Source organism: Cheilinus undulatus, linkage group 7 (assembly GCF_018320785.1).
Source record: "Cheilinus undulatus linkage group 7, ASM1832078v1, whole genome shotgun sequence".
In the NCBI taxonomy this organism is placed as follows: domain Eukaryota; kingdom Metazoa; phylum Chordata; class Actinopteri; order Labriformes; family Labridae; genus Cheilinus; species Cheilinus undulatus.
This window is the reverse complement of record NC_054871.1, coordinates 6,877,243-6,889,566: the sequence shown is the minus strand read 5'-3', so window position 1 is coordinate 6,889,566 and position 12,324 is coordinate 6,877,243. Positions and strand designations below refer to the sequence as shown.

The following is a 12,324-nucleotide window of genomic DNA, read 5'->3' as shown; positions in this document are numbered from 1 at the left end:
AATAAGCAGCAATGAGACATGGGGTTGTTTTTCATGTTTTATCAGTGCAAGGAAGGGAAATAGGGTTTAAAAGTCTTGGAAACACTAAAGCAATGTATGTCTTTTTCATACAAAATGCTGGGTACTTTGATACAGTTATGGACGTTTACTACGGCTAAACACGTTTCCAAGCAGCTGACAGCCGGCACCAACTTTACTGCATGTCGGCATCTCAGCTTCTTGAAGTCTGTGGCCAAATCCATGAAGGGCATACTGCCCAGTGGATCTGGTAGACACGCTATCATACAGTTTAACAACTACACAACAACAACCTACCGCTATTTAACCAACAAAGAAAAAAATACACGAGAAAAGAAAAGTTTGGAAACTTACTCACGCTGAAGCTCACGCTGCCAAACTCTGTCCACTGACTCACCATCCACTTAGAGAGAGCGAAAGAGAGAGAGTGAGGGAGTAAGAGAGATATTTTGATTTTTAAAACAACTTTATTTGCCATTCTAACATGTTCACATTTATATTGGGAATTCACTTACCTATTAAAAAAAAAAAAAAAACACATTGAATAAAGAAAATAAATACATGAAAGATTCAGTCTCCTCATTTACATCACCAGCACGTCTCCAAACTAGGGCTGTCAAAATTGACGCGTTAATGCGGATTAATCCATCATCATGATTAATCTGATTAAAATTTTAATGCAATTAACCCATCTACAGTGCAGAATGACTCAAAATCCCTGAAACGTCTCTGGCAACACATTTCGGGCAGTTTGTCCAAGTAGGGTTACTGTCGAGCATGCCGCCGTGCATGTGCAAATGGGCTTGATTAATTGAAATTTAAATTAATCCACAGCAATCCTGTGATTAATCTGATTACAAATTTTAATCGTTTGACAGCACTAATTTAAATTCTTAACTTATTGAGTGCCAGCCCTTTTGTAAAATGTAAAGTGCCTTGTGCCAGTGTTTTTGGCAATTTTGAGTCATCTTTCAAGACCCACAGAATATTTTGTACTATGATTCTGAAAACACCGAATTGCTCAAATGAAAGAAGAAACTCTCTATTTCATCAGGGAAAAAATGTCTGTTTGCACCTTGTTCCGTTCTTGATTTATCTTAAGTTGAATAGAGGCTAGTTTCACCAAAAAGACCACTTTTTTCCAGAAAGTTGAGTATGTATGTTGAGTATGTGAGTTGCGCCCATGAAAAATTTGCTACATCTTTCTGCCAAAGCCAAACAGCTGATTCTGCCATTGACTCTTGTTTGGTGTTTGGTGGATTGGATGATTGAAGTTTGAAGGGACAAGACATATTGGCAATTTAAAAATGTACTCATTTAACAAAGAGGAGCCTCTTTGTAGTGATGCCTTATCTTTCAGTTCATCATCACGTTTGTTGTATATTTAAGCTCCATTAGTTTTATTTATGTCGGAAAATTGAGCTTCCGCTCGCGCCGGGATAGGGACCGTTGTCAAGTTACTTGACTCTCCCTCTGTGTGCACTCTGTGAAATGGCATACATACAGCTTGGAATTAGTGAATTGATGACACTCCCTTAAAGTTTAGAAGCTCCTTTCTGTGTGTTAGAGTCATCATGTTGTTTATATATTGTTTAATAATTTCATATGTGAGAAACAGGATGCAGTATTTGTCATTCATACACAAACTTGAGATTAGATCTGCTTTTGTTATTTTATTCTTTATTTGTAGAAAACACACATCCCAACGTCCATGAAACAAACTCAATGTGCACCATCCCCTGGCTTCATCTGAGTGACTCAACAATAAATGAGTGGCAACTCAGAAGGAGAGAGAGTGTGTGACTGGGGTCATTTCAAAGGGTGCTTTAAAGGAGAAAGGTGTTTACAGCTGTCGTTTATCTACACGTGAAGGACATGATAAGGGATGGGAGGACCACATGAATCAACACATGGGTGTTGAAGTTCAGACTTTTAAAAGACTGGCCCTGTTAAAGCTCCTGTCAGGGAGTTTTGTTTTTGTGTTGATCTTGGCGACTCTATGGACAAAGTTTAACCTCTTATCTCTTTGCTTTTTTGTTCTCTACATGTGTTAGTGTTCTCCGATGAAGAAAAGATCACCCTGTTCTCTTTTCTCAGACATATTCTGAGTTTTATGGGGGAAAACTGTAAACAAAATGCTTCCTTCTCTGCATACAGCTAATCAGCTAGAACCCTACCCTGCAGCAGCCTTTACAAGTTTTAGAAATAATAGAATAGAATTAACGGCCTTCTGGTACAAGGTCTTATTTTTTTTTTTTAATTTTTTTTTTTTTGTTAAGGCTTTATAACGTTGGCCCAGAAAGTCAACTGGATAAAAATTTCATGATTGGAAAAGAAAAAATCATCAGATGGCAAAAATATTTCTTGAAACAAACATATTTTTTCAAACAGAAATACAACATTTCCCTTTCTGTGAAAAGAATTTCACTTTCTGCAAAAAGATTCAGTCTACAGAAATGATTAAGGCTACTGAAAAATAAGAATTTGAGACACTTGTGAAAGTCATAATTCTGAGATCAAAGTCATAATTCAGATATTAAATTCACAATCCTGAGATTAAAGTCAGAATCCTGAGTGTGAGAAAGCCCATCTGTGAGAGCTTTGTGTCCCTCTTCACTTGCCTTAGCCGCCAGGAGTGGATGATGTCATCAGGCAGGGCATGAGGAGGAGCTTAATTCTCCGTGAGTCAGAAGCAACAGCAAGAACATGTGCATGATACCTTTTCCTTTATCACCTGTGATTACCTGCGTGAATGACTACAGTGAGTTACCAAACGCCTCATTCCTTGTTTCAGGAATAAGAGGTGTTGAATGATAATTCTTTGTTAGGCTTTATGCTAATTTGTAACTTCTATTTTGTGCTAAAAGTGCTAATTCTGTTATCCATTAGCTGTTAGCTATCCTGTGTTCCGGTGCACATGTTTATTGCTAAGAAGTTTAATGCCAAATGGGTCTCTAGATAATACGTTTAAGATTATAAATATTCTGTTTGCAGAAACTGTTGATTTACACTTCATGTTTTAAATTGATACTGCTATTTTACCATATGTGAGCAGGATTTATCTCAGTATTCTGTTAATGTGAAACAGTAGCTGTATTTTATTTAGCCAATTATATTTAACAGGGAATATCATGTAAATTGAACAGTACACTCAATTTATGTTAATTTGTTTATTTCAGAACCACATGAACACACTCAAACACATACCCAGGTTGCTTTGTTCAATGTACCTGCCAAGTGTTAACCTACCTGGACCATTAAAGACCCTCGGCTGTCCATCTGTGTCACGTGATTCTCTGACCAGAATACATTCCTTCCTGTCACCTACTCATAAGGACCTTTTAAGAAGTTCATACTTCGCCACACTGAGATTAAATTCAGAATCCTGAGATAAAAGTCAGAATCCTGAGATTAGAGTCAGAATTCTGAGATTAACGTGCAAATTCTGAGATTAAAGTGAGAATTCTGAGGAAAAAGCCAGAATCCTGAGAATCCTGATTTTAATCTCAGAATTCAGACTTAAATCTCAGGATTCTGACTGTAATCTCAGTGTTCAGATTTTTCATTTGAAATTTGACTTCAATTTCAGAATTCTCACTTCATTCTAGGAATAATTTATTTTCTTGTCAGAATTCTGACTTTAATTTCAGGATTCTGACTTTAATCACAGAATCCTGATTTTAATCTCAGAATTCTGACTCTAATCTCAGTATTCAGATTTTTTTATGACTTTGTTCTAGGAATTCTTTCCTTTTTTTGTCAGAATTCTGACTTTGATCTCAGAATTCTGAATTTTTTCCTAAGAATTCTGACTTAAATCTTAGAACTCTGACGTTAATCTCCGAGTTCTAACTTTAATCTCAGAATTGTAACTGATTAATTCTATCAACTGTAGGACCTATGTAAGGAAAACAGCTTAATCTGCAGTAATTTTCTTTTTCTTTTGGATTTTGTAATGTCAAAAATTTCTACCTTTTAGTTGACATTAATTTTTCTAATATTCTTTTTCTGGTAAATTTATGACTTGTTAAATTAGAAATTTTTGCTTTTGCTAAAAATCTTTTACTTAAATATTGACTGAACCTTTTCATTTTCTTATTCTTATTGTGGCTCTAAATGCCGTTGTAATGATGGATAGTTAATACGCAGATATTTATCAAGAAATAGTTTTTGTGAGCCTGTTATGCTGGGATTTTGTCAATAAAACAATTAAATATGATGTTTAATTTTTCAGAGATTTTCCTGGGGGGCTTTAGAGTGTTTAGAGTGGAGGGACCCCAAAGAAAAAAGGTTAGGACCCACTGATGTAAAGGAATGTAATTTCAGAAATGTTCTGCCTTGTACCATTTTTGAAGCAAAATAACTGTTTGGAGAAATTTCCAGAAACCAGATGAACAAAATGAATATATTTTGATGTGGTATGTTGACATTTCTCCAGACAGTAACCCTGCTGTTAAAAACCGCACAATCAAAGCTTAGCGAGTGTCTTCTCTCAGTCTGGAACAGGGTCTGCTGCTGGAGCAGGAGAGGCTGATGTCAGACTGTGACAAACTGAAGACTGAAGAGCAGGAGAAGGACGCCAAGCTGCAGAAACTCATGTGAGTGAAGGACTCATCTGTATGCTTATTTATTTTGAATGTGAGTTAATGTGGTTTTTGTTTGCAGGCTGCTGAATGAGCAGAAGGAACGGGCCAGAGAGGACCTGAAGGGCCTGGAGGAGACCGTAGTAAGTATTTCCTGTTTCTACAGCAGAGGAGATGAAGTCCCCATGAGGGGCTCAGTGATCATCCATGCATGCAAATAAAGACTCCATCCTGTAAAACTCCAGCTGTGTCTGCGTTTTTGTTGCATAACCCCCTACTTACACCTCTGACACCTCCCCAGGGGGGGCGCTGCACTGCGTCCCCCCTTCTCCATCAGGCATGCCTTGATCCAGGTACCAGCCACAGTGGGGTTTGAACCCCAGCATCCCCTGCAGAACTGGTCTAGTCCAGTCCTCTGTGCCACTGCTGCCATACCTTTCACGCTACCATCTCTTCTCCTGGCGCATTTATCTTCTTTGTTCAGGATGTGGCTTTAAAATTCACTGAGACCAAGATGGGAGTCGAACCTGAAACCTCTAGACTCTAAGTCAGTCCACTATCTCTTTAGGCTACAGAGCCAGACATGCAACAGAGCCTCAGAGGGGCCTTTCCTTCTTTATTTGGACAAAAATCTTGAAAACTTATAGACATTGGTTAGATTTGAAACGCCAACTCCTCAAGTCTATATTTGGACACAGACTTTTTAGATGAACCCATGGTAAGATTTGAACCTGTAAACTCCTGATTCACAGTCAGTTGGCTTTTCCACTAATCCACTGAGACACAACCTGTTCATGTTTCTCAGAGGATTTGATCTCTGCTTTTGGGGACTGGACTTAAAAATGCACCAAGAATCAAACCCACAACCTTCTAACTCTATGGCAATTCTCTTTACTCCTGAGTCAGCAATTTACACCAGCAGCTTCAAAAATCCACAGAAGAACAAGATTTGAACCAACAACCTAATGATTCAAGGGCAGTCAAACTAAGCTAACACACAGGGTAAATCTAGCTGCAGTTTCTCTGAGACTTCACATCTTGAGTAGAACATCTCAACAATCGACAATCTTTGCTGCTGGAGACCATTTTCACATCTTTAGTTGCACATCTCCATGAGTGATAATCTTTACTGCTGAAGACCATTTTCATACTAGCATTGCACATCTCCGTGAGTGATAATCTTTGCTGCTGAAGACCGTTTTCATACTAGCGTTGCACATCTCCACGAGTGATGATCTTTGCTGCTGAAGACCTTTTTCATACATGAGTTGCATATCTCCATTCTCAGACAATTCTCAGCTCTTTCTCTTCTCCATGCTTGGTGTGACACACACAGGGGCACAACACAAAGGCTGAGTCAACTTTTATTCATTCTAACTGGCTTCAGGTGTGATTTCTAAATTGCCAGCACCTGTTACTGCCACAGGTGAGTTTAAATGAGCATCACATGCTTGAAAAAAAAATGATTTACCCACAGTTTTAAAAAGGTGCCAATAATTTTGTCCATTTTTGAGTTTTGTATAAAATTATGTTGATTTTGGCTTTTTTTCTTCTGCTTTTTTTGTTCCAGTGCACATAGAGGAAATAAACATGTGAATACCTAAAACATTTGCAACTGCAACAGTTTCTGGGAAAATGTGTGTATTTTCTGGAAAAATTCCAGGAGTGTCAACACTTTAATCCATGACTGTATGTGGTTGTTTAGCAGGGCCGAGCAATATTTCTGCCTTTGATATGCGCTATAGAAACAAAAGTATTTGGTCATACCTTTCAAGTATTGAATTCAGGTGTTTTAATCAGACTGTTTGCCACAGGTGTAGAAAATTAAGCACCTATCCATGCAGTCTACATTTGCAAACATCTTTTTACTAAATGGGTCATTCTAAGAGCTCAGTGACTTCAAATGTGGTACTGTGATGGATGCCACCTGTGCAATAAGACACTTTATAAAATTTCATCCTAGCTGGATATTCCACAGTCAATTGTAAGTGATGATAATAGAAAGTGAAAGCATTTAGGAACAACAGCAACTCAGCCATGATGCAGAGACCATGTAAAATCACAGAGTGGGGTCAATGACTGCTAAGACAAATGGCACATAAGACACTAATGCTCTGCTGATTCCATAGCTGAAGAGATCTGAACATTCTCTGGCATTGATCTAAGCACAAAAACTGCAGCAGGAGCGCCATCAATGGGTTTCCACCGCTGAACTGCTGCATGGAGTCCTCATATCACCAAGCCCAATGCCAAGAGTGAAATGGAGTGGCATAAAGCACACTGACACTGGACTGTGGAAGCATGGAGAATGTCTCCAGTGAAGGCTAATCTTAATGCTGCAGCGTACCAAAACATTTTGGACGATGCTATGCTTCCAACTTTGTGGCAACAGTTTGGGAAAGGCTCTTTTCTATTCCATCATGACGTTGCCCCAGTGCACAAAGCAAGGACTATAAAGACATGGTTTGATAAGTTTAGTGTGGAAGGACCTGACTGGCCCACACAGACCACAGACCTCAACCCCATCCAGCATCTTTGGGATGAACTGGAATGGAGACTTCAAGCCAGGCCTTCTCATCCAACATCGGCACCTGACCTCATAAATGCTCTACAGAATGAATGAATAGGCACAAATTTCCACAGAACCACTCCAAACTCTTGTGGAAAGACTTGCCTTGTGGAATGCAATGCCATTACAGTGCCTGTTGGTGTAATAATCAGGTTGCCAAATACTTTTGTCCATATAGTGTACATTACAATATATAAATACAGCTGGTTTCTTAAATATAGCCGTTGACATTTGAATCCAGCGATCATGTGTCAACTATTTTGGAAGTCTGTTTTTATCTCTATGGTAAAATGGGCTGAAATGCAAACAGATGCTCTTGGGGAAAAAGAGGATAAATTTTGCACACTCAAAAGAGAAGCAACTAAACACTCTGAGCATGAAAAATGTAATAAAAAATGAGGAAGAAACTGCACAAAAGGCCTTTATGATAATGGCCAGATCATCCAAAGAGAAAATGTGTGTCCTTTTATATGATTTGCCAATTATCATATGTGCTGAGCTGCTGAGGCATAAACTCCCTTTACATAGTTTATGCTTTTCAGTAACTATACAAAGTTTTGTGTTTAATAATTCTGGCACTCATGTGAATAATCAGATTAAAAGTTCATTTACTTGACACCACATTTATTAAATCTTAAGCCACAGTAGTTCATAATATAAACAATAAATTCATCCACATCTCTCTTTACAGTCTTCTACAGAAAATATGTACAGTCTGTTATTAACATGCTAATAGTTCAAATATATACAACAGAAGTCTGTGACATGTTAATACACTCATTTAAATCTTTTTTAGAGGAACAAAAATATTTTCATCTGTTAAAGAGAAAACACATGAAGCTACAGTTACTGGTGTACAAATGTACAAGTCTTAAATCTGCTCCAATGTGAAAACAGTGGCGTAAAGATACTTTAATATTTACCTTTTATACTCTTGTAACTATAGTCCCTAACAGTCTCTTGTATTGCTAGTTAAACAAGCAGCAAAAGTTGTTTGTGTTAAAGTTCATATAAAGATGAATTCAATAGGCCGTATTCTTATTTAAACCTTAAATATCCATGTTCAGTTCCTCTGTAGAATAATAACCTGATGCTGACTTGGTGGGTAAAAATCCATCTGTTTGAAGTCAGATTAAAGGATGTCTTAATATCTCACTAACTTTTCCAGGTGATACTATTTTCTTCCAGAGGACTTTTTAATGAAAGGGAATGTTGAATTAGGATAATAGAAGCTTTATTTTTGGACTTCTCATGCCTTTCCATAGGAGGACAGGGGATAGAGTCAGTATGGGAGAGAGAGATGCAGTAAAGGGCCACAGGCTGGATTTGAACCCAGGCCACCTACATACATGGGTAGTGCCTTGGACCACTTGGCTATCTGTGCACCCTAGGATCTTTATTTTAAACTGGTGTTCTGTTGAGATGTGCTATCTTGGCAAAATTGCCAATACAATCTATCCAATACCCAATCATAATACATCTGAAACCACTCCTCACTCTACATGCGTTGTCAGATTATGCAGAGCAAGTCATATAACAGGCTGCACAGCGGTGCAGGGGTTAGCACTGTTGCTTCACAGCAAGAAGATCCCTGGTTCACCTCCCGGTCAGGGCCCTTCTGTGTGAAGTTTGCACCCAGCTGTTCTCCCTTGGTACTCTGGCTTCCTCCCAACACCAAAGACATGCCTGTTAGGTTAATTGATCGCTCTAAACTGGTCGTAAGTGTGAGCATGCCTGGTTGTCTGTCTCTGTATGTCAGCCCTGTGATTGACTGGCAACCAGTCCAGTCCTGCATCTTGCCCAGTGACAGCTGGAATAGGCTCCAGCCCCCCACAACCCCCAACAGGATAAGCAGTATAGAAAATGGATGGAAGTTTTGTTGCGCTGTCATGTAGGATTTCAGGTTAAGTGGAGTGCATCTAGATTGGCAATTATCTCCAAACAAATACAGAACAGAATCACTTGAGGCACCATGATTTGCAGCATTTTAATGTGAGGAAAAGGAGGCATGTTTTGATTCTCCTTTGTGCAAAATTTCCTAGTAAGTTTATCTCAGTAGATGAAAAGCAACTATCAAAACATGCTTCCAGTACTGCACACAGCTGCTTGGTCTCACTAATAGATAGAGAACTGCTTTTATCTCTTCAAAACTTATATTCACTCATGATGCCATAAACTACAATCTTTAAGCAGGTGACGGTAGTCAGGTGTGGACCAAGGGCAGATTCACCCTTTTTAGGTTGATTACTGTTCCTAAAACAGAGATTAAGTCTGCTAAGATTCTGCATGGCAAAAAATCAAACATTGCATCACAGTGATGTTAGAAAAAGTTTCTGTTTGAGTTTCTGTTTTTCTGACCTGATAGGTTTTTAGATTTGTGAGTAACTTGGTTGTTTTCTGACTTGAAGTGTGCAGGTCTTGTTATAGTGATGCATATATTTTTATATGTGACACATCTGAGTGTTACATTATCTGCTGTACATTTAGCAGCCTGGTTTAAATACGTTTAATTCTCTGTAACCAGATATATATTTTTCTAGTATCGTGAGCTTGCAAATACTGGATGACTTTTTCATGGTTGTTTGAGGTTATATGAAGCCCTCATAGCCAGCGTCTTGTGACTGTTAAGTAACATTTCCTTTGCCCAATTTCTTTCACCCATACACTTCAGTCCTGAATTTGTCCGTTTTTTTTCCTTCCAGCTCCACACTAAAACGTCTGTGAAGGGCCTGAGCATCCTGAAATCATCTAGAATGTCTCAGGATTGTACAGGACTTCTGTTTCCATACTTTCATCCACCGTTGTTTGTTTCTGCTCCGTCTTCTCCGTCAGCACAGAAATTGTTACTCTGCTGGAGTCAGATTAAAGTTTGTGTTGTAGGTGGTGGCTCCAGTTTCCGTGACAATGCAGTGAGGATGAGGTTGAACTTGCTGTAGCGATCTGATTGGTTGACAGAAGCTCCTCTGCTCCCCCACAGCAGCCGCAGTTGAAAGTCTGTTTTAAACACCTCCAGCAGGTCATCATCGCTCTCAAACTCTAAAACAAAAACATGGAGGACAAACTTTATAATCCTGATGATCATTAAAAAAATTCTGATTGAAAAGTTTTTCCTGTTTTTTACCGTGTAAGATCTTCTGTGCATTGGTCGTGTAGCTCGGTGCATTCTGTGCTACGTCCCGTGCAGCCTCAAGGTGGCGCAGCATGATGTCACAGCCCTGATCGCTGGTCTCCCAGAGCTCCGCCCCCTCGGGTGTGATTGACGGGCGCTCCATCAGTGTGAGGAGGGGCAGTAGGAGGGGGACACAGACCACAGGAGGAGGAGAAGCTGCAGGAGGAGACAGAGGATGTCAGCATGTTTGTTTTTACAAAACTATATCTACCTACTAGTATAAATAAAGTTACTGCACATTTTCTAGCTTAAAAAAGGCAGAAAGTGACAGACTGTGGTACTGAATGTACCAAAACTATTGCTGATATAGGAGAGATTTTCTGTGTGCATGTATGATTGTTTTTGTAGTTCTCTCTTTGGCCACAAGAGGGCAACCTGCACCAACACCTCACAAGCTCACAAAGGCTAAAAGCATAATTTAGTCTGCTAGGTTGGTTCTTATTTCTTCATGCTCTGTGGGTTGACATCTCATCACAGCACAGAACTCCAGATGGGGGGCAGGAAGTGATTTTTGCATATAGAAGGAAAATATACATCTTTTGAGTCCTGAAAGTTGTCACAAACTCAGAAAGTTGTCACAAACTCAGAGAAACAGCACAGACATGGATTTGAAACAGAGTCAGCCAACGCTTGTGTGTGGTATGTTTCCCCCTAATGGAATAGTTTGGTTCAGTACAGTTTGTCACAGTAAACTCTAATCATGCTTGTGTTTTCACAGCTGACGTCCATCCAGCCTTGGTTGTTGTGATGGTAAATTTGTCTCTTTTTAGAGATCCGGGTCATTTGGCTCATCTCAGTAATGGGAGCCAGTCCTTTGGCTTTCAAGACTCAGGTTTAAGGCTTTTGAGACCTTTTATAAGACCTGAACTGAGACAAATTAATAACAAATTTGTACAGCAAATGGTCAAAAATGAAAAGCAAAAAGCAAGGACAGAGCTGAATAATCTGGTTTAATTCAGTGTAAATTAAATGTCAAGTGATAAAAAACATTTTTTTGGTCAAAAACGCCCAAATTCAATGATTTATGGCACATTAAATGCCTTTTTTCTATCAATATAGGGAACAGTGATAGTTGTCATACCTTATGTAATAAGCATATACTTAAACAAAGATGGATTAAAATACAGTATGTACAGAGAGAAGCAAGAGTGGATAAAGGTATGTCTAAGGCAAAGTGCCTTCTAACATTTAAGACCACTCACTAGTAGAAATAAGTTTTTTTAAAGACTTGTTATGGTCTTAAATTTATACAGTCCAGTTTAAGACTTTTGAGGCTTTTTATGGATCTGCAGAAACCCTGAGAAAGAAACATTTTTGTGACAAACAAGGTTGAAAGGCTTTTAAAAGGATGCAAGACTCTTTCCATCTGGCCACATGTGTAGCTGTGAAGGTCTGGAGGAGGAAGTGATAGGTGATATTGCTCACCTCCATGCCACTCAAATCAGTTAACTTGTGGGAAGAGAAGTGCCCCTAGAGCACTTGTTCCAAACCTGGGGTCCGGGACCCCCTTGAGGGGGTGCCAGAGAATTCAGGGAAGGCGCAAGGCTCCATCTGCCTTGAGGTTGCCAAAATTAGATTCATTTGTACTAACTAAAATCATGATAAAATGCTTATGAATAGTTCATGCACAGGTTTCTTGATAAGAAAACCTTTGTGTGGGGCTATTTTATATAGATTTGAACAATGAGAAGTTTAAATTTTATATTAATTTTTGACATCCATGTATCAACTTTCATTTGTATGGGTCCTCAGCTCCTCTACAATACAAGTTTGTATCGTAGAGGAGCTGGGGACCTCTAGGACCCACACAAACAAAAGGTGATACATGGAGCCCCCCTTGGCTTATAGGAAGAAGGTGGGGAACCACTGACCTAGAGCTTTGACACACTAACTTCCTCTTTTTCCAATGATACCTAACCAGTGCCCTTCACTTCCTGCCCTCCCCTGACTCTCCTGCATCATCTGGATCACATGACTGCAAACAA

General features: G+C 39.1%; 1 protein-coding gene across 3 annotated transcripts in view; it reads right to left on the bottom strand.

Moving 5' to 3' along the window:
• Positions 1–7,787: 7,787 nt before the first annotated feature.
• bcar3 (BCAR3 adaptor protein, NSP family member) overlaps positions 7,788–12,324 on the bottom strand; it is an 80,589-nt gene continuing 76,052 nt past the window's right edge. For all 3 annotated transcript variants that reach the window (XM_041792169.1, XM_041792170.1, XM_041792171.1), the window contains 2 exons: positions 10,292–10,495; positions 7,788–10,206 (listed from right to left, as the gene is read on the bottom strand). In XM_041792169.1, coding sequence (XP_041648103.1) covers positions 10,028–10,206; positions 10,292–10,495 — 383 coding nt within the window. In that variant the 3' untranslated portion in view covers positions 7,788–10,027. The remainder of the gene's footprint in view (positions 10,207–10,291; positions 10,496–12,324) is intronic.